We start from the raw sequence: 25853 nt of genomic DNA on the forward strand, positions 1-25853 counted from the left end.
ACCACAGGAATTAGCAATACCAGGTTGAGGGGAAGATGCGCTTTGCTGATGTGAGGTTTGGCTAACAGAATCATAGGGGAGATGAAGAGATTTGTCTCTGTTTATAAGTTGTCAATTTTTGTCAAATTTTAGTGAACTTTTTCAGTAGCAAATCAAGACTGGCATAGATGTTACCAGCACTCAGAGTACCATGGGAAAATATATTTGTAACTTACATATCATTTTTCTCAAGAAAATTGCTCAGGGGTTTATAATTAAAAATTACATTTCACTTTAATTGACCCAATTAAGCCAGTTGTCTAGATTCATCATGTATGCAATTCTTGTTACTTTGATTGTGTAGTAAACAGATACGGATTAATAAAGCTAATTGATTTACCAAAGTATAAAGAATATTGTATTGGGTGAAATATCCACCCACCAGCGGTTAGAGCAGCTGCCCAAAAGTATGGTGAAACTCTGATTGTAGCTTACAGCAACCTGTACTATATATCTTATAGTTAAAATACTATAGTTAAATGCATTTACAAAAAGAGTAAAGCTAAGACACCATCTTCATCTGATACACATGACCTAATACAAGCCATCTAACAAAACTATCGGAATTAAAGAAATTTCACATGGTTGAATAACATTAGTATCACGATATACAATGTATATGCTAATAGCATACCATGCCAATTTCAGAAGCTACTAAAATATGCTGTTGAAGATGTTTTACTTGTTGAAGTGTACAGGTGTAATTTCGTCTCTTTAAGACCCAGCGGAGGCCTAATGAAAGCTGTTGGGAGCGTTTACTCTCCTGAGTGTGTCTAGTAATTTGGAGGAGGCGCTGCAGCCATTTCATCACAAGAGAGAAACCGGAGATCAGAGTCTCAGAGTAACTGTAACCAGAGCTCTGCAAACATTTACACACTCACCACTAAGAGGAAAGAAGACGGGGAAAAAGAAGTGGAAACGAAAAGAACTAAACACTACAATCTCAGAAGATTTATCCAGTTTTTATACAAGCAAAATAATTCTCCTTTATGAGTTCATCAGTGATCATGTGTGAATGTTGAAGAGCGTTCTGTGATACAGTTGATCTCTGGTGCAAACACGCGTGTTTGTTTGCGAAATTGGAGGTGTAAAGGATTTGATAAAGAGAGCCCGAAGAGAGACTGCAAAAGATGGGTTGGAAAAGTCATTTAAACAGAGAGTTTGTGTGTGTTCTGGCGCTTTGGCTTGTATGTGTGTTGCCGCTGTGCAGGACTCGGATGTACACGAACCACTGGGCTGTGAGAATAACTGGTGCTTCTGAGGATGCAGACAGGATAGCAAACAAATATGGTTATAGTAACATGGGACAGGTAAGTTACAGTTCGATTTCATTTTTTTTTTAAATGTTATGGTTATTGCATAATTATTTAATATATGCATGTTGTTTGAATCCCGTGTATAAGTTTAGAAACAATTTAGCCGTTAACAATTGTAATCAGTTTTCTTGGTCTCCAGCTGTGAAATGACTTGTGTTCTTGTTCCGGCGTCTTTTATTTTCTTGCAGCTCGTGCAAGATTTAAATCAATAGTAAGCTTTTTTGCGCTATACAGAGTTCTGCCCTACATTACTCAGGCTTCAAACTTTGTATTTCTTAAACAGCATTTGCCTGATACATCATAATCACAAAATAAACAATGCTGTGGTACAATTTGAAGCTAACAATAGTAAAGTATGATCTCTTAAATGCCATCACTCGGAATACAACTCTCACTAAGCAACCACACACACACACACACACACACACACATATATATGTTAATGCTTTAGCGTTCGCATACCTTTAAATGTAAAATTGTTGCTACTGGCATGACTTTCCTATTTGCGTGAATGCGTTATGATTTCAGCATAACACAGATCAGTAAATAGCAGACAGGTGACCAGCATTGTTTGCTTGATTAACATTTATTAAAGTATTTATAACTGTTGGTTACTGAATGAATGCACTGTGACAAGTTGGGTTATTCTATTCCACATGGGCTACCTAATACCTACCCTATCGTTTTATGTTGTAGCCAAAAACATTGACTTTAAAACACCCACAGTGTTTAAATAACGGTGTCAGTATCGAGTTTGAATAACATAGACATTCTCTGCAAAATTAACATCTATGGTTATTAGCGATATAAAAAATAAAGGAACACGCAAAAGTCTGGCTGTGGGTTTAACAGTTATTTGATCTTTGTGCATTTAGAGAGAGAATGTATGTCTAGTTTGTGTTTGTGTCAATCTCGTCAACAAGATGACAAATGGATGACACATTCAAGATCAAACAAGGAGGGCACAATTGCTGCAACCGGGAGAGTTTCAACAACTACAACGGGAGCAACTCAGAAATTATGTATCCCCTTCTCACTTAAACTTAATTGAGAATGTTTGTGAGGTAGTTCCAAAACGAAAAGATAAAGTAGCCGCTTTTGAAGGTACACAGTTGTCGATCCGCTGTGCAGTTTAATTTAAAATAAATAAATAAATAAATAAATAAGTGCAATTTATTGCAATATTTCAATCATGCAAGATATTTAGGAAATGTAAAACGATACTGAATGTTCAATTTGTCGAATAACCTTGAGGTTTAAAGTTCTATCAGAAAGGAATGAAATGTCATTGTCCTCATTAGACAGGCTACGTTGTAATTTTTTGGATAATTTTTAACTGACATTTACCTGTTTTTATTTCCTCTAACTGTATTGTTTTTGTTAAAGATAATTAAAATAACAGGCAGATGTTTACATTTTCACTTTTACATAACAGTATAGTTAGAGGAAATTAAGACGTTATGTCTAAATGTAATGTATCAAATTACATATACAGCTAGCATTCTGATTTTTTTTTTTTGAGTACAATTATTTGATACTTAATGGGTTAACACTGTCTCTGTGCAAGCAACAGGTTCCCTGATATGCAGATGCACTGTAATCAAAGGTCATTCTGAATTGGTTTCTGGTTAGGGAGTGGTGTGGGTGTGTGTGCACAGGAACCCCCCTCACATCTCCTGTGAACTTGCCAGTGCAGGATTGAGGCACAATGGAGGGGTAATATGCACTGTACTAGAAAGCCCACATCTCCATTGTCTAGCATTGCCTGCACTGCTGATAATAACAGACTGCAGTCTCTGGTGCTGGCATCTCTCAAAAGGGTCCCAGATCTGTGCAATCTTAACAATATAAGATCCAGGAAACTGTATCTGGAGACTGTTCCTCATTCTTAAAGTAAACGCATTGAAATTGTTTTAAGAACAGTATGGCAACAGTAGACTCTGACTGTTCAAAAGCTGTGAACCCCTTTTAAAGTTCTACAATTCCACTAAGAACTCAAATAAATGACACATTTGTCAACAAGTCAGTTGCTTAGCAACCAAACAATATCTGAAAGGACATGGTTCACATAAAATAATACAGGACGTCATCTTCAATTGTGTGTGAGGGCTGAAAATTAAAGAAAATGCTTTTCAAATTACATTCTGAAAAACAACTGTCACATTTTAATGTGAAACCTGAATATATAATGAAAGGATAAAAGATTGTCATTCTATTTTATGCATCCAGTAGTCAATAAAATACATCATATTACAAGTTAATATTCTTTTCTTTTAATTCCCAGTAAATGTGGATGCTAGTTTATATCCCACAGAGGTCAGGATACATATTTATGAGCTGCTTGCACTTTGACGCTTCCTGTAAAGTAATCTTCCTTTGTTTCATGTATGTGCTAGCTAGTGAAAAATGTGCCTGGCTAGGTGATAACGTAAGCCTTCTACTTTGACCCTTGCTGAATCTTGTTTGCTGATAATTAACAGTAGGGCTACAAATCAAATAGAGCACAATGGTCAGAGAATTCTGTAAAATGTAAGGACTTAATTCCTCACCAAAAAGTAGACCCACTTTGTAAATGCATATTACTGAATTCCCCATTCCCATGACAGTGATGCATTATGTATTGAAAATAAGTGTAGGTTTAAAATTGAAAAAAAAAAACAAAAAAACAGTGTGTTATTTAGAAAGGAGTTGCAGCCTTCAGAAAGCCAGAGTAATCCTCTTTCTAAGGATACCACTGATCCTGTTTATAAGCACAGCTCTTATGTATGAAATTTTCCTGGGTTAGACAGAGAGGATGATACAGTAGAATATATGCTAGAGTGGAATTCGCATCAACAGCATACAGCATTGCTATAGTTTATTATATTTAGAGATTTAAAAATATCTTTGTTTTTCTTTTATTCATTTCAAACTTGGCAAGCAAACAAATTAATTTTAACAAAAGTTTCTTATTTATAGTAATAGGAAATGCATCAAAATGACCAGCTTTGTTTGAGGGTTTGATTTCAGGTTTCATCGTGCTTTTCTGATTGACAGTCACACAGAGAAAACATGGGGCAGGTGAAAAACAGTTCCTCATACAAAACTGTCAGAGTATCTGGAAATACAAAATATTACTTAAGTTATCTAATGGGTTATGTAGTCTTTATCCCAGCGGATACAAATTAAAGTAATAAACTAACAATATATGTTGGATAATGGTCACAGGATCGAAAAGGAACATACTAGTTATATTTAGCACTGGCAGCAGGTTGTGTCTGTAGCATTTGTTTAAGTGCTCTGTTTCTTTAAAGATCAGTGCCTGTGCATCATTTTTATTACTTACTTACTTTAGCCGTGATATGATAAATGCCAACAGAACTTAGTCTAGGTTTCAGGGTTCGGCCTTTTTAATACATATTTGAAAATGCATTCCTCTAAATATTTTACTAAAGATTTTTGCATATGCTTCATGTGGTATTATTGTTTGAGGTAGTAATGGGTTTCCAGGCGTGTTCTGGCAGAAAAGTAGGTTTTGAATGTGGATTATGTATAAGTAAATTAGGTCTTCACAGTGCTTAGCTTTCATGAGTGCACACGTCTCTCTGTGCAGTTAATTAACTGGTAAATGTAATCAACTCGACTATCTTCTTCATTAATAAATGTAATTTAATAGCACAAGCAATTGTCATCAAAATATTTTTGTCCAAGTCAATATTCAGATTTAGAAATGACAGACTGATGTCTTAATCAATGCTGTACCCATTAAGAGTATTGCATGTTGACCTTGACTTGCATTGCGAATAAACTGTAGACTGTAAGCACGTTATTGTTAGTAATGCGGCAGTTGCTACAATGCCTGAAAATGAGTTGGTTGTTGCACAGAATGATCCTTAAATATGACTTAAAATGAATTGACAGCAAACAGACAATTTAATATACAGTATGGCAAATTTGCACATTACGATTTGAGATATAATAAAGAAGCAAAGAACCAAAAGATCCCAAATAGAATTTGAGGGGGCCTTGTCGTTTTTATTGCTAGTGCCAATATGATTTTTAAAACCTTTTTAAAATGCCTTTAGGGTCCGAACTGTTTTCGCCTGTTTTTTTTTAAATTTTTATTGTTAGATTTGTGCCTGTAACTATAAAGGTTACAGGTTCATGTCATTCATGAAATGCATGTACACACACTAGGCTTCCATAAAAAAATAAAAAAATAAATAAAAAAGTGAAATAGTCAGAGAATCACCCTGTTCAGTATAGATAACAAAAACCACACAAAGATATTATTTGTGACAGGGACCCTGACCATGTGGTGCATGATGGAGCTATTCAGTGTGACTTCAAGCCTGGCAGGGAGGTGACCATAGCAACCTAACCTTAACAGCTGGCTTGTGACGTGTATCTGATCCACAAACGGAAAACAAATATTTATCGGAAAATAGGTCTTTATTTTGTAAAGGCTTTGTCTGAAAATGTTTACTGCACTGAGGTAGGTCTGTCTTATAGCTCAGCAGTAAAATTGCAAAACACTAGCATTCACAACTTTCTACTTACAAGGCCCAATGCCGGAAATGCACGAACAGGACCTCGTTTTAAAGCTATGAGTCTCCTCTTTTGAACCATGCCCTGCCGGTAGAGCTGTCTGAGTAAAAGATCTTTAAAAAAGATTTAAAGGGCCAGGTCACCGGCGGGATTTTTAACATGGAGCAGACCCTATAGAGGTGATCGTTATTCTCTTGTGATTGGCGTCATTGTAATGATACTCAGGACCCAGCTTGTGTAAATGTGCTAATGAAATTACTTCATATCATTTATTTTCCTTGAAAGGTGATCGGAGGGGGAGGGGGTGTATCCAGTAACATTTACGATCACCTGAGGGAAATGTATTATTTATGAGCTTTCATACTGACAACTTAATTAAAATCTACTTGGCTATTTTTCTTCAATAAAATAAGTATATGTTTTTTTGTCTTCCTCTGCAGATTGGAGACTTGAAGGATTACTACCATTTTTTCCATAGAAGAACAATAAAAAGGTCAACGCTTTCTAGCAGGGGAACACATAACTTCATTTCAATGGAACCAGAGGTAAGAATATCCATCTAGCGAGTGTCATTGAGACAGACCTACATTTTTAATCAGTAATACCACACTGCATTGTGCTGCATGGATTCCTGCCTAATGAAGTGTTGATGCACTTTCTTTTACCCTTTTTCTGTCCTTGTTAGAACTGGAATGGGACGATGATGCCAACAAGTGTTACATGTATGAACTGCATATTACTCTAAGCATCATAAGTTGCTGTCTTTACATTTCTTTGTAATTCCATTTCAAGGCGCCAAAAACAAAACAAAAATCATAACAAAAAGCAAAATTATATAGTTTGAGATACTGTTGCTCTGAGAAATTAGTGAGTAGAATCATAAGCAGATGACCATGAGCAAACTACAGCATTACCAGTTTTGCAACAAATAAAGCCTTGAAATCTTTGTACTGATAACCATGGATTCTGAAATGAATTACCAGTATTATGTATTGTTTCATACTGTTGTGATATCTTTTGTTTGAAAAAAAAAAAAAAAAAAAAAAAAATTAAAAAATTAACAACTCTACTAATGGCCAATACCATTGTTTGTGCTGTTACAAACATAATTAAAAATCTTTAAATTCTAGATAGTTTAGCTGTAGATTTTTTTTTTTTTTTCATTTGTTATACTGTAGGGTTGCAAGTTGGTTATGATCGCTTTGTCTTTCATCAGTTCTCAGCTGTTTTTAACATCCTGTCAGTTTTCAATAAAACCAAAATGAAAGATTTAAAGGCTGCTACACACCAGACGCAATGCAACAAGCGAAAATGAGTAAGCCCGGTGTGTTTGATTGCCATATATTTTGAAATAGTGTCGGTTTGGCAGTTTTCAAATCTGTCGGAGTTTGTCTGTGTCTCTTCAGGTGTGTGTGGTAATGCCGTTACCTTGTGGTTCGATGAAAAATCATCTGGTGTGTAGCGGCCTTAAAACTGAACTACATTTTGCACAGCCAAGGGATTGGGATATACCATTACACCCTGCAACACATTTTTTTTTGTTTTTTGTTCCTGGGTAGTAAGTGTTATTTCCTAATTGCTTATGCCTCAAAAGTATAGAAAATGGCTATTATTCCCCACAAACTTTGCTTTTGTGACCAGGACAGTGATATTTTGAAATATCACTATTTCCAATGAGAAAATGGGCGCTTTTGTGTCTTTTCGTTCACATAAAGTCAGAAAAAAACAACATATGAATCCAAATTAACATGTATTTGTACTAAAGTAATACAAAAATGACTGCAAAAGATTTAGACGTGAGTAGTTTTTCGAGATTTACGATTATATTGAAATATCACTGTCCTGGTCACAAAAGCAAAGTCTGTGGGGAATAATAGCCATTTTCTATACTTTTGAGGCATAAGCAATTAGGAAATAACACTTACTACTCAGGAACAAAAAACAAAAAAAAACAAACAAAAAAAAATTGTTACACAGTGTAATTATAGGGAAAATCTTTTATAGCAAAAGTTTTGCTTTTGTGGATGAGGAAAAAGTTACAAGAAATAGCTGTCTACAGTTATATATTTCATTTATTTATTTTTGCAAAACTCCAAAAATGTTAATTCAAAAGTATTCATACCCTGACAAGGAAAATGAAATTAATATCTAGTTGAGGCAATAAGAATCTCTTTTAAATGATTTCAATATTTGTTAATGGCATGCTTTTGGCATGATTTTTTGTGATTTTTTTTTTTCCTCGGAATTTGAATGAACTGGAACAATGTTACGTTGAAGAATGTTATAAAAATCAAAAAATCACAAAAATAAAAATCACAAAAAATCATGCCAAAAGCATGCCATTAACAAATATTGAAATCATTTAAAAGAGATTCTTATTGCCTCAACTAGATATTAATTTCATTTTCCTTGTCAGGGTATGAAGACTTTGTATAAATGGATTTTATATTTTTAAACGCTGCAATAATAGTTCTGCTTGTGAAGCAAAACGGGTGATTTGCACTAGGCGGGACCAAAGAATCACCCCCTGTGCACCTATTAGCAGTGATTAAAGCCTGGTATTCAAACAAACTGATTATCGCGCACTAGTACTGTATTGGTATAAGAAGTGTGTTTTTAAAAAAGTAATTTCATCTTCCAATCACTTTTAAAATATGCTGACGATAATGTAAACAACACCAAGCTACAGACAGCGAGTCCCAAGCTTTAAACGTGTTACTGTTTATAGATAAGAACTCAACTTTTGTTATGAATATACTGTGTTATGTTTTAAGCAACATTCTACGATAATGTTCACTACGGTAATTGTTTGTTTATTCGTTTTAAAATGTTTAGTAAAACGTAGCCTATTGTTTGACCTCATTAGTACAACCCGCCCTCTTTGCTAATGACATCTTCAATCACGGTTGTAACCCAGTATAAAATCTCCACATTTTTGTAAAATGACTTTACACTTCAGAAGATGCAACGTGTTTCATTAAATTCAAACGATAAACTTTGCATCCCCTGCAGAGGAAGAACACAAACGTAAGACATCATTAAGTGAGGTTGGCATTGCAGGGAAGATGAAGGGAGGTTTCAGTTCTTTGTGACTGTTTTCTAAGCATTAATTGTGAGTGCTTATTCACCACTGCGACACCCTGTTAGAAAGTTGCCTTTCCTGCATTTTTTAATCTGTATTTTTGTTCTAAGTTCTCGCCCAGAGGACTACTGAGACACAGACAACAACTAGTCCTCATCAGATTTAATTTGCCTCTGGCGAGCAAGAGTTTCTAACCCTGTATTACCACCTCCATGCTTGACAGTAGGTATGATGTTCTTTTCTTTGTCCACCTCACCAGACTTTCTCTAAACATAATGACTACCAGCGTGATGAAATAGCTTTATTTTTGTTTCATCACTCCACAAAACCTTTAACCAGAACTCATATCATTCAAATACCATTTTGCAAACTTTAAGTGATTGTCCTTGTGACATTTTCCTAAGAGTGGCTATTTCTTTGGCCTATGACCATTGAGACCTTCACCATTCAGTACTCGACCAACGGTTGAAATGGAAACCCCAGTCTCACTTGCAGCAAATTCACTTTGAATATCTTTGGCAGTCAATCTTGGATTGTTATTAACCTTCCACCCAATTTATTTATTTATTTTTATTTATTTACTTTTAAATTTAGTCGTCGCCAGTGGTTTTTACAAAAAAGTAATGTGTGCCACATTATCGTAGAATCCTGCATTGTATGACCTTATAAATTATAAGGTTACAACCACAACCAAGCTGTTTTATAAATGAAAGCTTATTCCAGCATGGTCCGGCTACATTTAAAAGGTTTGATCATGCATTGTGCTATAGTAACTGGTTTGTTCATAAATGTCAGCTCGCACCCTGCCTTTTCAGTGCATTTTTAAATGCTGTACAATTTTAAAGAAATTAATAACAGAATAAGGGATATCAACCAAGGTTTTAAAACAAACAAAAAAAGCGAGGCTTACACAGTGACATTAGTTAACCGTGTGTGTTATGTGATAATATATATTGTAGCGATCCCGGTTAATGCAGGCAGGCGCCTCACACACAGGGTGATGCAATCCACACACAGGTGGAGGGCGAGTGCGAACCCGGGACCTCTGGCACTAAAGCATAGCGCCGATACCGCTCTACAAAGGAGCCGGCTCCTTTGCAAGGAGCGTATATCGGGCTTATGTAATTATATGTGGTTACGTCACCTACCAGCCCTGCTGCTGCCTTCCCCCCTGCCAGCGTCTAGTCTGCCCTGGATTTGCTCACCAAGCTACAGTCCGACGAGTGCGTGCTGGGGTACCTGCGTCCACTTCTGACACCAATGTAGTGATCCCGGTTAATGCAGGCAGGCGCCTCACACAGGGCGAAGCAATTCACACACAGGTGGAGGGTGGGCGCGAACCCGGGACCTCTTGCACTAAAACATAGCGCCGATACCGCTGTACAAAAGGGCCGGCTCTTTTGCAAGGAGCGTATATCGTGTATAGGATGCTACAATATATACTGACCTGGAGAAATGTTTGTTATATCAAGATGTTCATTATAATAGGGCTTGGTATTTTTCTTATCAAAATAATGACAAAACATCAAATTTGAATTGAACATCAATATATAGTACTTTTATAAAGATTACTTCACATTGATCAACATTTAAACTGTATTGTGACATGGTACTCGTGTGGGAAACTGCATTGCAAGACAGAGACATGGGAGTTAGAGTTGAAATGCAGACACAGGCACACAGGATTTATTAACCACAAAACATAGTAAACAAACGGGTCATGTGACTCTACCAACGATGGTAACACATAGAGGACACATACAGGAGACTGTACAAAAGGCAAAATAAAACACAGTGCAAAAACTACAAGTAAAAGGGTCCACAGGGCGAACGCTAGCCTTACTGAACGAGGCGTCCCACTCCAGGGACCTGCTACACTATGTAACCCTCGCTATACATTACTTGGGATCAATATCCCCTAAACTAAACTATTTATGAGCTGGTATTCCTTAGGACGACTCCTGCTTCTTCATACGCCCTTGGCTGGGCATTGCCTTCACAAATACCATGTTACAGTCTGTAAACAATCATTTGATCAAACATAACCACTCCAAAAAGCACACAAAAGAAACTCATTTCCACATATAAACTACACCAACACTAATTTCCCCCTGTGCAGGGCAGTCACCTTGCTACAGGTATGTTTAAATGAAAACAGTAAAGAAATGAAAAGTCATTACATGTCCTTTCTTTTGAAGGAACTATCCAGCGTAGATTGCTCCTCACACCCGTCGCCTGGTTGCAGTTTGTGTTAAGATGACGGACAGACAACGATTGCATTTGTCATACATGATTTGTACTACAATAGGTCATCTTTGAATTAGCGTTATCTTTGAATTAGTCAACAATGGTCTTTGTTTTCACTGAGAGAATAACACACTTGACACTAGAGAAAGTTCAGTGACAGTAGAGAATCGTTGTATCCGGGTCGATCCTGTATGTGATCATGCTAATAGGGCAAAAATTGGTTCTTGCTGTTGTGATCGTTAAAAGCGGGTGTTCATTATAAGAATGGTTCATTATAGTGAAATTAGCATATATATATATATATATATATATATATACATATATATATATATATATATATATATATATATATATATATATACACACACACACACACACACACACACACAGTTCCACAACTTTCAAGTGAAAAAAATATTTTACAAATTTGTAGATAATTAATTAAAAAAATAAAAAAAATAAAATAGCTTGGTTGGATAAGTGTCCACGCCCCTTGTAATAGCAATCTTAAATTAGCTCAGGTGTAACGAATCGCCTTCAAAATCACACACCAAGTTAAGTGGCCTCCACCTGAGTTAAATTGTATTGATTCACATGATTTCAGGATAAATTCAGCAGAATTCCTGTAGCTGGGTATTGCATTTCAAAGCAAAGACTCAACCATGAGCACCAAGGAGCTCTCAAAAGAACTCCGGGACAAAGTTGAAAGGCACAGATCAGGGCATGGGTATAAAAAAAATATCAAAGGCCTTGAATATCCCTTGGAGCACAGTCAAGATGATTATTAAGAAGTGGAAGGTTTATGGCACCACCAAGACCCTGCCTAGATCAGGCCGTCCCTCCAAACTGGATGACCAAGCAAGAAGACTGATCAGAGAGGCTACCAAGAGGTCATTGGCAATTTTGCAAGAGCTACAGACTTTTATGACCAAGATTGGTCAAACTGTGCATGTGACAACAATATCTCAAGCACTCCACAAATCTGGCCTGTATTTTCTCAAAAAAGACCACCTTGAATTGCATTCGAAGTATCCATTCTGTTGCCTTGTTAGACCACAACATTTTTTGCCACAACACTAAAATTGAACTTTTTTGGCCTAAATTCAAAGCATTATGTGGCACAAACCCAACACAGTGCATCATCCAAAGAACACCATCCCTTCTGTGAAGCATGGTGATGGCAGGATCATGTTATGGGGATGTTTCTCATCGGAAGGGACTGGGTCACTTGTTAGGAAAGAAGAGATAATGAATGGAGTAAAGTACAGAAAAGTCCTTAAGGAAACCCTGCTGCTCTCTGCAAGAAAGCTGAAACTAGGACGGAAGTTCACCTTTCAGCATGACAACGACCCAAAGCACACAGTCAAAGCTACACTAGAGTGGCTAAGGAACAAAAAGGTAAATGTCCTTGAGTGGCATAGTCAGAGCCCAGACCTAAATCTAATCGAAAATTTGTGGCATTCCTTGAAGATTGCTGTCCATCAACGCTCCGCAAGGAACTTGACAGAGCTTTAACAGTTTTCTAAAGAGGAGTGGTCAAATATTGCGAAATCTAGGTGAGCAAAGTTGGTAGAGACCTATCCCAACAGACTCACAGCTGTAATTGCTGCCAAAGGTGCTTCTACCAAGTATTAACTCATGGGGGTGGAGACTTATCCAATTATGATCTTTCAGTTTTGTATTTTTAACACACAATCTATCTCAATAAAAAACTTTTTTCCCCTTAACAGTGTGGAGTATGGTGTGTAGATAAGTGCAAAAAAATCCTAATTTAAAATGCATGAAACTCTGAGGCATTGACACAACAAAACGTGAAAAAAGTTCAAGAGGGTGTAGACTTTCTATAGGTAATATATGGGCGTCATCTACAGATCATCTGTTGAGAACCACTTGGTAAATGTGATGGATTAGCTACTAGAACACTTCATATTAGCTGCTCATGTATAGTTTACTTTGAGTTGTTGTGATCACTAGTTTTTGAAGATTCTGATCAGTAGGGCTGTGTTCAAAGGTTTTTATTTGCTAGCCAGGGGTTTGAAGATTGTTTTTAACCTTAGAAGGTTCGCTAGGTGCCGTTTTATTTCTCCTGTTAACAGAAACTGTTTGACAATGTATGAATACTATAAATCACACATTAAATGTCACTCACATACACAATTTGATCTTTTGATTTGTATACTAATCCGCTATCAAATTGTTATACGTAGAAACTATATGGTGCCACTGCCATGTATGGAGCAGGGTATAGTATCCAAAGCACTAGTAGAATATGTTTGAAACATACAAAATATACTCTAACTCTAATAAATACAATTTGGAAAAAACTGAGCACCATCCATCCCTTCCCCCTCCAGCCTGTGTAAACCAGAGGCAAATTACTTCATTCACCATCACTGTATTTAATGTAATGTATTATGTATTATTCCTCACTATCTCGTAAAGCACTTTGTAATGGTGGTCCACTGTGAAAGACACTATATAAAATAGATGGATAAATTGATTGATCTGAGGAACCTGCTATGTTACTGACCAACAATGTATTCTTTCTAAATTAACCACAAATACATATTTTAATTTTGTTGCTAGGATTTGGTGGATGAGCAGCATTGTTTCAGATCACTTTGTAGTGATTCATACCAAAATAAGGGTCAGAAACCGAATCGCTGTAGTGTTGTGGTGAGTCTGACTGGGTGCTTTCCAGGTAGTGTTCTGGCGAGGCTGTGGCTGGTTAGACCATATTTTTGAGGATTGTGCTCGCTGGAAAATAGAGTATTCCTCAGAACTTAATAGGTTTTATTCTAGCCATTTAGTTTTTTATGCAGGCTCTGGGATGACTTTTGAAAGTTCCTGGAAAATTGAGTTTATTCAGTAATTTAAGTTTATCATTTATGTAAGCGTATATTTGAAATGTGATATCTCTTCTAATTGAATTATATGAATCATACAAGCATTTATTGTAGGGTGAAAGTTCACAAACCTAATGAAATACCCAGTCAGTTATTTATAGCACTGTTTCTTTGAAAGAAACAGGCATTATGGAAACATTGTTTTTGAAGCAACGTTGGTGCAGCTATTTCAGACCTTTGAAATAATTCCTATTGGGAACCCCTTCCCTTCCTAGGGTCACTCAACTGTATCACCAATGTCTTCTGGGTTACAACAAGACTTAATTGTCATTTGCTAATTGCATACCTTTTTTTTCCTGGGAGAAGGAAAAAAATAATTCCTCTTTCCCCTGTTCCTTACTAGTAAACCCATCATTTTCTGCCCCCAACGTTATGAGAGAATGATTAGCAGGTGGTCATCTTATGTGAATCAAAATGAGGACGACCTTGACCTTTAGAAGAAGACATTGCAGAAAAGTTAAAACGCTTGAAATTTCTGACCATACTGCTTCCAAAATATTCTAAATTAGAGAGACCGTTTGCATGATGTGTGTTACAAACCCTGAATTTGAGACCTGTATAAGCAATTTATGAAAAATGTTCCTCTGGCAAATAGATAAAAAATGTAAAGCTTAGTAGTTTTCTAATAATAATAATTCTGGTTATTCACCAGCCAGTGAAAAGGTTCTGGGTGGGATGGCATTACAAATGTTAATGCATGTTGTATATGGCAGGGTTCCATTGTTCAGACCGCAATCAAATGTTAATAAATGTGTTTTATTTCATTTTGCTTTTATTTAACACTGAACACAATTAATTATGATTAATAACTATTGTTGCTTCATGAAATTAAAGATAAAAAGTAAAAGTATTTCAGTCCAAATATACTTGGCCAAATTTGAGCCCTTCTAATTTGTGTTCATGGCAAAACCAAAATTAATAATAATTCAAACTCCGTCAGACCTCAAGCACCAAGAGAGTTACAAAGAAAGTTATCTGTTATAGCCCCTGATGTGCTTGGTACCACCAGAAGAGCCAATATTCAGTATCTCTGCTGGGGTCGTACTCCTCAAATTCAGGCCCCTCGATTTTAAGAAGCATCAAATGTTGATGACAATATGTAAATATGTGACTTATTTAAAGTGTCTCATTCATAAGATGTGAAACACTGAAATATGGTTTGTATTTCACTATATTCTCTGTCTGCTGCCAGTTGTAAGACTTTCTGTTTTACAGTGCAAACGTTAGGTTACTGTCATAATCCTTGTTCCCTGAAATAGAAATGTAACCATTACCTAATCGGTGTTTACCTCCTAAAGACCCAAAACCTGAATATTCTATACCGAAGCTGCCCAAGGGCATACAATGACAGCGGTCACAGACGTCGGCGTAATTTTTCCTTCAAGCTTGCTGCAATACAATGTAAATTAGTAATAATATTGTTGCATTCATTTAAATTAAGTGCATTTGTTATTGTGTGTGTGATTGAGGGTTTGTGAAAGGCGGGGTATGTATATGTGAGTATATAGTTTTGGTTTGAGGTTTAAAGACATTTTTACGCAAACAAAAAAAAATGTGTCCAATGGCCAACGTATAAGGTAAAACTTGTTGTTCCTCAGACAAATCTTGTCCCGGGCATTGGGCGATATTAATTTCACAACACTGCTTCATAGAGTTATGCCTTTGTGCTTTATTTGACCTGTAAGAGTCTGCACCAGTGTTTGCGTAAAGGTGTCATTTGGCTCTGACCAGTAATTCAGAATCCTTTGGCAGCCAGTGAGTTGCTGTGCTAGCAGTGTTGCTGGCTGTGCAGATTACCAGTTTCATGTAATGTGGGGAACAAAGTCGTACAGGGAAGCGTGATTGGAATTCAAAGTGGGGTCTGAAACAAGCTGCACTGTTTTATTGTAGAGCGCTGCAGTGAGAACCCCATAGATTAAGAAATTGCGGAAAAACAAGACACTTGCAACTAAATTGTTAAAGGTAAACCCATGCAAGAGAGCCTAACACACTCACTGCATGCTTTTATTCAGGTGCATTGTTTTGGCCCTGACCATAACTAGTGCTAAAGGTGGAAAAGAAGAGATTGAGTCGTCTTTGAGAATGTCATTTAGTAAATATTATGTTTTGATAATGTTGCCAAGAAAAACAAAAACTTGTAACTTGTAGTATAGGTTGCACAAAAAACAAAATGCTCGTCCAGTAATGAATTAAATTAATTAATTATTATTATTATTATTATTTTTTTTTATGTAGATGTCACACACTGCTGTTCTTGGAAATATCAATTTAGCAGATCTTCATATACTTTATCATCATGATTTGGATAGAGCACCTCTTGCTTGACATTTCTTAGCTAATCAGAAGATAGGCTTTAATTGACTTTTTTTTTTTTTTTAAAGTTGCCATATATCACAGCGGTTAATAGAGTGATAGGATATTGTTCACTTGATGGCTGCACAATATAAATGTGGTTCAGTTCAGAAAATTAATGTTAAACGTGTAGGTGTGTTATGTCAACTAGTCAAGTCCTTTCTGTGTTCGAATAATTGACTTGTATCCAAATCCAAATTCCCCAGCTATCTGTGAAATGTCTGCTGGTGTCTGAAATTATTTATCAAAACCCTGACTTTGTGTCAACACCTACTTGGCCTATTGCTGCCTGCATATAGCACTCTGACATCTTTTTCTTGTGGTGTTTGAAAGATGAGGCAAATTACCAATTTAAAAGGCAATCCCCTGTTTTAAATAGGCACTGGTACCATTTCCTTAAACTAATTGTGGCCTCTTAGGTTGTTTTAGTCGACTGTGTTCTCCTCACCTCTCAGGGTTACAAATGTACATGTGCTGTGTGATTGCTCAAACTCCAGGGTCCTGATCATTTAAACAATACACTTGTTTAAGCACATACTCTACACAATGTGTTAGGGGTTTTAAGATTTTTATCTTGCAGTTTTACATGCCCACCCTCAATGGTCTGGTGGATATTTTTTGACCAGCTTGCTGCTGAGACTCTTACTGCTCACATGTTTAGTCTCTGTAATGATTTTTTGTTGAATGACTTAAATTTAATGCTAGTGGTTTGTCAATACAATAATACCACAGTGATCGCACATTTAAATGTTGACCTACCAATAGTATGAACTGTTGCACACTGGTGTTGCAGTAATATGGTATCACATCAGTACCAGGACATTACATTATCTAGATTGAAGACTGTGTTGCCATTACTGGTAATGCTGTAGTCTGCTATGGTTTTCATTTGGTTTCTTCAGTGTACTACGCTTGTATTATACCATATTCCAATGGTGTATCATACATTTTGCAATGCGGTGTGCTTGTACATTGTTAAGATTGCTAGCCATACTTCCCTTTCGTGCAAGTGTTGGACTGCAATATATTTGTACGCTTTGTACGTTTTATTAATATGAACGCAAGGTTTAAAACTGACTGTCCTGAGAACTGGACCCTAGTCTGCGAATTCTTTCATTGCTCAAAGCATCCTTACAGCAATGTTTTTTTTTTTCTTGGCAGGTGGAATGGATAGAGCAACAGGTGGTCAAAAGAAGGATAAAAAGGGATTATAAAGCCAGCCCTCCTCAATCCATGTATTTCAATGATCCTAAGTGGACAAGCATGTGGTATATAGTAAGTATACATCTCTCAATCTTGTCTAATGTATTTCTTAATTTTATTTGGTGCTACTTCTGAAAATGTAACAGGAGAGAAATACTATTCAAGCCAAATGATCACTTAGAGATATCTCCCATTGCGTTTTAAGATATCATGAAATATTTAGAAATATCTCCAAAGCATTTACAGATATCTTTAAATTAATTTGAGATATCTGTAAATAAACCATTTTGAAGATATCGTAATTACATATTGAGAGACTGAAAAATGAAATAGAGATATCTTAAATTGATTTACAGATAACCTAATGTTTTGTTAGCATGGTACATCAACCTGTCATTTTAGAAATATCTCTAAATAACTTCCTGCTCAGAAAATATTGGACGCACTATTCCATATTGGGGGGGGGGGGGCAAATCTTGTAGCACAGTAATAATGATAACAACGTGGGACACTTCGTAATATACGAAGTGTTTAAAACATCAGTCGCTGTATTAAAATTAAAACTTCACTGATTACTCTTTCAGTGAGGTTAAAATACGCACAAGTTGATTGCATTTGTTCTGCAATTGATACCCATACATTCTCCCATTTCCTCTGATCTTTTCTAATCAGCTCTATCGACTGCATATATGCAGGGATAAACACTGAGCTGCTTCTTGACAAACAACCTCTCATCCATTTTGGTGTTGGAATAACTATAGCGACAAAGTCAAAGTTCAGTTGATTTGAACTGTCAGCGACTGCAGTTTGAGCAGGGTGATTGCCGGTAGAAGGTATAAACTGCACAGCGACATGACAGCGATGATTGCCAGTCGCCTTGCCCGCCACTGTGGCGTATAAGTAGTATGTGAAATTTACCCACCACAGACCAAATTAACCTGCGTTTGTCGAGTGAGCGGGTGTTAAGTTTTGAACCCTGAATTTGTAATGTGCCTTAAACTGTAACTTTCAGAAATGTATTGCTATGTGGATTACAGTCAACCCTCTTTATACTGCCTGGAAAGGGCCAGGGGCAAAAACGGGCAATAAGCAAGGGTGGCGTTATAGTCAGGGTTCAAAAAAAAAGCACACACCCTTCTATATTTACAATAAATTCAAATGATTTTTTAAGTTATACAATTACGGTATCTCCAAGCAATTTTAATAAAACATTCATCTTTTTTAAAACTACAGTACTAGTTCTTAACACAACAGTAGGTATACTACTGACATTTTGTTATCTTTTCCCATCTGTATGAAACATACATGCTTCATTTTGGGGAGCAGTTTATACTTAAAAATAAATACATTAAAATAAGTAAATAAACAGTCATTTAGTGTCATCACCCAAACAACAATTCTATAAAAGCAAAGTGTAAGATTTTTATTTATTTATTTTTTACTGTACTGGTCATTTCAACTTTAGTGCTTGTGGCACGACATTAAGCCTGCTGAATACTATCCCTCTTTGAAGGATGCCATCTGTTTATTTCACAAAGCAATTTAAGCTCAATAGTATTCTTTAAAAAAAAGTTGAAAGTTGAATGTATACAGGCAAACACTTTTTTTAAAACTAAAAGTAAAAAAAAAAAAAAAAATTCTGCTGGTTACAAAACTCATGTTGTAGTTGAAGTCAGTCATTTGTGCAAAACTTGCACGTATACAAACAAACCTCTTACTGTACTTTTTTTATTTACTGTGGTTTATAAAAGTCACTTATTTTAGACTGCGTCAAGCCTTTTTCAGGTTAAACATATCGACCCGTTCCACCAAGGTAAGCCATTTGTTTCTATCCATTACAATGTCTCCAACTGTCCGTCAATTAACAGTATATGCCTCACTTAGGTGAGAAAACATTTGCGATGTCTTGCTGTCTTGCTTTCTTATTTTCAGATACATACATGCAGATTTATTTCTTTTGCTCTGGTGTTAAATGTAGGGTCGACTTTTTCTGTTTTGCTTTGGGAGCGGGAGTGTTGATGACATTGGTATGAACGTTCAGTTAACAGCTAATTAGGAAAGTGAGTCAAAGGTTAACTGCATAACTTAGTTGTTTTAATTGGCCATGATTACTTCGCTGGCACTACAACGAGGGAAACTACAATGCTTATATTTACATTTGCTTGGCTTTGGAAGTTGGCGGGTGAAGGACAGCGAGGTGGCGATATAACGTGTAAAGATAGCACTGTTTTTATATTGGTGACATTTCTTCAGAGAGAATAGCTGGCGGTATGCGCGGGTGGCGTTGTAACGTGGGACAACTGTAGTATGTCTAAAATCATTGTTTGACCTTCATTGACCCACATTCATATTCACTTTTACATTTTAAATGTTTTCCTTAGTGCTACTGTCACAAACTAAACCAAAACATAGCCTCAATGCACAGCTTTATCAGAAATTGACCCAATGACTGCTCTCTTTGTAAACAGCAGAACAAAAGTTTACATACCCAATGGAAATTTATAATTTCTAGAAATTTCTTGAAACCAAATAATTATAGGAAAAATCTTTTGTAGCAACATTTTAGCTTTTGTGGATGAGGAAAAAGTTTCAGCAATGTTTTTTTTTTTTTTTTTTTGTTGCAAAACTCCAAAAATACTAATTCAAAAGTAACCATACCCTGACAAAGAAAATGATATGAATAGCTAGCTGAGGCACGCTTAGCAACAATAACTTAGGGTATTTGTTAATGAGCTTTTGACATGATTCTTTAGTGACTGTTGACTATTCATCAACTCAAAATTGTTCCAGTTCATTCAAATTCTGAGGACTTTACTTGTGCACAACCTTCTTCAACTCGTACCAAAGATTCACAATCGGATTTAGATTGGGACTTTGACTAGGCCATTCCAGAACCTTGATTTTATTCTTCTTTCTTGATTTTTATTCTTCTTTAACCATTCTGAAGTAATTTGGTGTGTACTTTTGGTCATTGTCGTGTTGGAAAGTCCAGTTGCACTTTAAACCAAGTTTTATAGTAGTGGATTTCAGTTGATTGGCCAGTATGTTTTGGTATGCTATGGAATCCATTTTACCAATTTTTTGGAATTAAATTTCCTGTGGATCAAAGGGTATGAACACTTTTGACTTTGACTACAGCTGTGTGTGTGTGTATGCAGTGCCTTGCAAAAGTATTCAGGCCCCTGACCAATTCTCTCATATTACTGAATTACAAATGGTACATTGAAATTTTGTTCTGTTCGATATTTTATTTTAAAACACTTAAACTCAAAATCAATTATTGTAAGGTGACACTGGTTTTATGTTGGGAAATATTTTTAAGAAAAATAAAAAACTGAAATATCTTGCTTGCATAAGTATTCAACCCCTGTGCTGTGGAAGCTCCCAGTTTGCCCCGATGAAAGAAATTGCCCCAGCGAGGACACAATTACCTTACCATTGGCCTCCACCTGTGAACCATTACAGTTGCTGTCACATTTTCTGGATAAAAACCCCACTGGTGAAGGATCATGGGTAAGGCTGTGAAACTGAAGGAAAATGAAGACCAAAGAGCATCCTAAAGAAGTTAGAGATAAAGTGTGTGTGTGTGTGTGTGTGTGTGTGTGTGTGTGTGTGTGTGTGTGTATATATATAATACATACACACACACACACACACACACACACACACACACTGTAGAATCAGTCTTCCTAAAGAAGTAAAATACATTTTTTGGGGCACTGTATCTTTAAACTGCAGAATTGATACATAATGCCTACCTTGAAATCCCTTTCATTTAGGGACCTCTGTAGGTTAATACTTGCATGAAATTGTGTTCTGTGCGCTTTGATTCCATAGAGGAATTTCAGTGTTTTGCAATAAATTTAAGTTATGGGAACATGTCTTATCAATCACAGTAATCATTGAGGTACCACAATACTGCCTTAGAAAGAACATTAGTTATATACGTATATAAGTATATAGTGTATTATTTAAACCAATGTAAGTTTGGGTTTTATTATTGTTTGTAACTATGCTGTATAAGTGAGATGTATCATCTCAACAGGTTATTATATTTAAGTGGCAGGAAAATTTATGAAATGTGTTCAGTTTTATTTATTGATGCAACCTATTACTGTCACCCAGAAAATGTTACAAAACATGGGCTATTAATATGATGAATATTTCTTTACATTGTCAACATTAATATTTTTGTATCGTAAGATTTCCGTGAACCATCACTTTCTTATGGAGGCCATTTGTAAGAAGACATAAGGTTTCAAGGTTGCTACTTTGAACTGAAGCTTTGAGCTACAGAATTTCAAGGTTTATGGGAAACTAATGTTTAGTGAGAATTTCAATAACATTGTATACCAAGGGAAAAATAAAATCTACATACAAACATTACTAGTTGATTAATCTGTCAGACTGCATAATGCAAAATAAAACTTCTAGTAAATCTTTAAAGGACTATATATTAAATTATATTTATAGAATGGCAGCCTGTTCACGTTACGCAGTATTAGATCGGATCCCTATGTATGGAATTACTAAACCGCATATCAGAGATCAAGATGCCTTAAATAAATATAAAGTTTTAAAGAAAACAACATGTGAAGATCTCAGTGAGCTGGAGTTTTAAGGTCACATTTCCATGGTAACATTTGTATGTTTTTAAAAACAAGGGAATTCAACCCCTGACTTCAGTGTTTTTTTTTATTGGTATAATTCAGAACAGTAGTAGAAGATTAATATTATCTAATCCTTTTTAAGGACTCTGATCATGTGAACGATATAGTAATATTTGTAAACACGCTCATACTGGTGTGTTTTTGGGCCCATGGTCGGGTAAACAGGATAAACACACCTTATTTTATTGACTTACTGGGCCACCAGTACAGGTCGGAACCCTGGATTGAAATTCATTCCCTGATTGTTTTATATATCTTGTGACGCCACCGAGATGTGCATTTAGTTTTGAAAGGATTCAGACATTTTACAGCAGCACGCAGAAACAAACCGTCACAGGAACTTGTTTAGATAAGAAAGAAGTGGAAAAACACTGTAAATCCAATACATTTGGTTGTAATTATATTAGAATATATATATATATATAATCTCAAGAAATGAGTGGCTATCAACAGATGTTTCATGAACTAAATTTGAGTTATTACTGATCGTAATGAAATAATCAAGAGCAGTGTCCATTATTGCTTAGAAAGATCTCTGAGAGTAAATGCTTTTTGTGGCTTTGCAGTTGTACTGTGTTTGCTTATAAATAGTTAGCGTTTTGTAGTTAGCACTATTTATTCTGTTCTTGCTGTTTGTAAAACACTGCTTTGATAATAGGATATTCTGTGTATATGTTTACTGTTTATGTACAGAAATTGATAGACACACAATATTATAAACGTTTCCACTGTACAGAATTGCATTTCAAAATGGAAAGACAATTAGATGAATCATTGTTGGCATAAATAGTGTCATCTGATTCTAGTGAATCTGGATTTTATGACAGTGATTCATTTATATAATATAGGTGTTCTCAATATGTATTATTAAAATAAATGTATAGTCCTAACCTGTGTGTTGTGTGTTTTTGTTTAAAAAAAAAAAAAAAAAAAAAAAAAAAAAAACTCTAAATTCATAAAATCATTCAGTTGAAAGAATGTCTTGTATTTTGCCCATATTTAAAGGGAGTGTTGTAGGGACCTTCAGGTAACATAATAATGCTTTTGTACCCTTATCTCTTTGAAAACCCCAGATCTACTGAATAATAATAATAAAATAAATAAATAAATAAATAAATAAATAAAAATTACTTATCAAAACCTTTAATTGAACTAACAAGTAGCTTAATTAGGCCTTTTTAAAATTGTTCTCAGCTCCTAAAAAGTTGCAAATTTCAAATTACTTAAAGTCGGTGCTGCTTCATCCGAACTCCTCAAGAGAGGAACGATATCATGAATAAACAGCTGGCCCAATTTTTTTTGCATACTTCATTCAAATGTGGCTTCTAGTGCAGCTCTGGACAAGTCCAATGACAACAGTGATGTTGCTCAGATTTGTATGTGGATACAATGTTTGGAGAGTAAGTTAAATAAAAAAGAGGAATTTCTGGACCATGTAGGATTACACAGGCATACACAAGGGCAACATTTTTTCTGTGCACTAATTTCAATGAAAATTAATACATTAAACATATTGCCATGGGATTTACAGTCTATTTTATTTTAAAATAATAAAATATGGGTGCTCCTGAGTGGAGCTTCCGGGCTGGAGTGCCTTTACCGGATCACATGCCCTATAGCTTGGAGATCGCCGATTTGAATCAAAGTTAGGCCACTGCCGACCATGGATGGGAGTTACCAGAGGGGGGCGCACAATTAGCCAAGTGCTGCCCGGGCGGGGAAGTAGTTAGGTTGGCTGGGGAGTCCTTGGCTTACCACACACCAGCGACCCCTGTGGCTGGCCAGGCTCCTGCAGGCCTGCCTGTACGCAATTCAGAACTGCGTGGTGCTCCGATGCTGCAAGTTTTGAGATTGCTGTATGGCAGGCTTGCAGAATGAAGAAAAGCGGATTGTTGACAGCACTCGCTTCAGAGGAGGCGTGTTCTCGCCCTCGTCTCTCCCGAATTAGTGTGGGACGTTGCAGCAGTGAGCCGGGTTGGGTAATTTGTCAATCTTAATTTTTAATAATTTCACAAATCAATGGATTATGCGTGTCTAACTAAGTTATAAGAAGTTATAATTTTGTAGTTATTTTACTAGATTGCTGCATTTAAATGTCAGGTTCATGTATTAAGAAAGCAGTATCACTTATTTGCTCACTTACAAAAAACATAAATACCGGTAAAACTTAAGTTTAAAAGATCAGTCTGTGCGTTGCCAAAAGCTCACAGGCAGCCACTTCAAGGTTACTTTGTAACCAATAGAAGATCAGTTTCTTCCACAGTTAGCCAATCGGAAGTGATAGGGGTCGGGTGCCAGACTTCCGCAATTCAGTTTTCAGTAACCTGCGTGGCTCTCTAGAAATATATTTTTCTAGATATTTTCTATATCTAGAAATTATTATTATCAATTAAAATATATAATTTTGACTTGTAATTGCGGTAAAGGGGGGTCTTGCAGCCCTTGGAGTTTTTGGAGGGCCAGACCTGCGGCCCTCTGATTATTAGCTTAGGTTGCCCACCACTGTATTAGAGTGTCCTTAACCAAAAAAACAAAAAACTAATTTCAAGTCTTTAGTACTGAAAATAGATTTTTTTGATGTATTTCAAAGATAGAAATGCAAAGTCTGCTAAAAAAAAATTGTAAATAAAATCACAAAATACCTCAGGTGAACCAATGTATTGTAATCAATATTTTTATACAAAACTTTCAGGAAGTATTGTGAGGCCCCCCAGGTCCTAGAATAACACATTTTTATACATGTATCTCTTTAAAAACACTAAGCGAAATACATAATAATAACAAAATACCTGATGTTTCAAAATACTACTACTACTAATAATAGTGTTGAATAAAATGAGATATGTTTACTCCTTGTTTGTCTGTGAGATTTTACATATACAGTGGCTTGCAAAAGTATTCAGACCCCTGACCAATTCTCTCATATTACTAAATTACAAATGGTACATTGAAATTTTGTACTGTTTGATATTTTATTTTTAAACACTGAAACTCAGAATCAATTATTGTAAGGTGACATTGGTTTTATGTTGGGAAATATTTTTAAGAAAAATAAAAAAACTGAAATATCTTGCTTGCATAAGTATTCAAGCTCCCAGTTTGCACCGATGAAAGAAATTGCCCGAACGAGGACACTTGGGCCACTGTACCTTTTAAACTGCAGAATTGATGCATGAAGTTGCACGTAGTGCCTACCTTGAAATCCCCTTCATTTAAGGGACATCTGTAGGTTAGTACTTACATAAAATGGTGTTCTGTGCCCTTTTGATACCATAGAGGAATTTCAGTGTCTCACAGTATATTTAAGTTATAGCAACATGTCTCATCAATCACAATCATCAGCGAGGTACCTCATTATCTGCACTGCTTGCTAGTTAACATCATTAGAAATAAAATACTGTACCAGATCTGGGGGAAAAGTATGATTACAAACACAGTTATTATAGAAAACCTGTTTGCTGAAATTGTAGTTACAATGCTATATTGTTCAATTACAATTATTCTGTAGTAA

The 25853-nt window shown here is 35.9% G+C and overlaps 1 protein-coding gene across 2 annotated transcripts in view; it reads left to right on the forward strand.

The window, feature by feature from the left end:
• The first annotated feature begins 867 nt into the window (after window positions 1-867).
• Window positions 868-25853, forward strand: part of LOC121299199 (proprotein convertase subtilisin/kexin type 5-like) — a 168205-nt gene continuing 143219 nt past the window's right edge. For both annotated transcript variants that reach the window (XM_041226833.1, XM_041226841.1), the window contains exons 1-3: window positions 868-1349; window positions 6323-6427; window positions 17631-17744. In XM_041226833.1, the coding sequence (XP_041082767.1) occupies window positions 1170-1349; window positions 6323-6427; window positions 17631-17744 (399 nt within the window). In that variant the 5' untranslated portion in view covers window positions 868-1169. The remainder of the gene's footprint in view (window positions 1350-6322; window positions 6428-17630; window positions 17745-25853) is intronic.

The sequence above is a fragment of the Polyodon spathula genome, chromosome 2, assembly GCF_017654505.1.
Source record: "Polyodon spathula isolate WHYD16114869_AA chromosome 2, ASM1765450v1, whole genome shotgun sequence".
Classification (NCBI taxonomy): Eukaryota; Metazoa; Chordata; class Actinopteri; order Acipenseriformes; family Polyodontidae; genus Polyodon; species Polyodon spathula.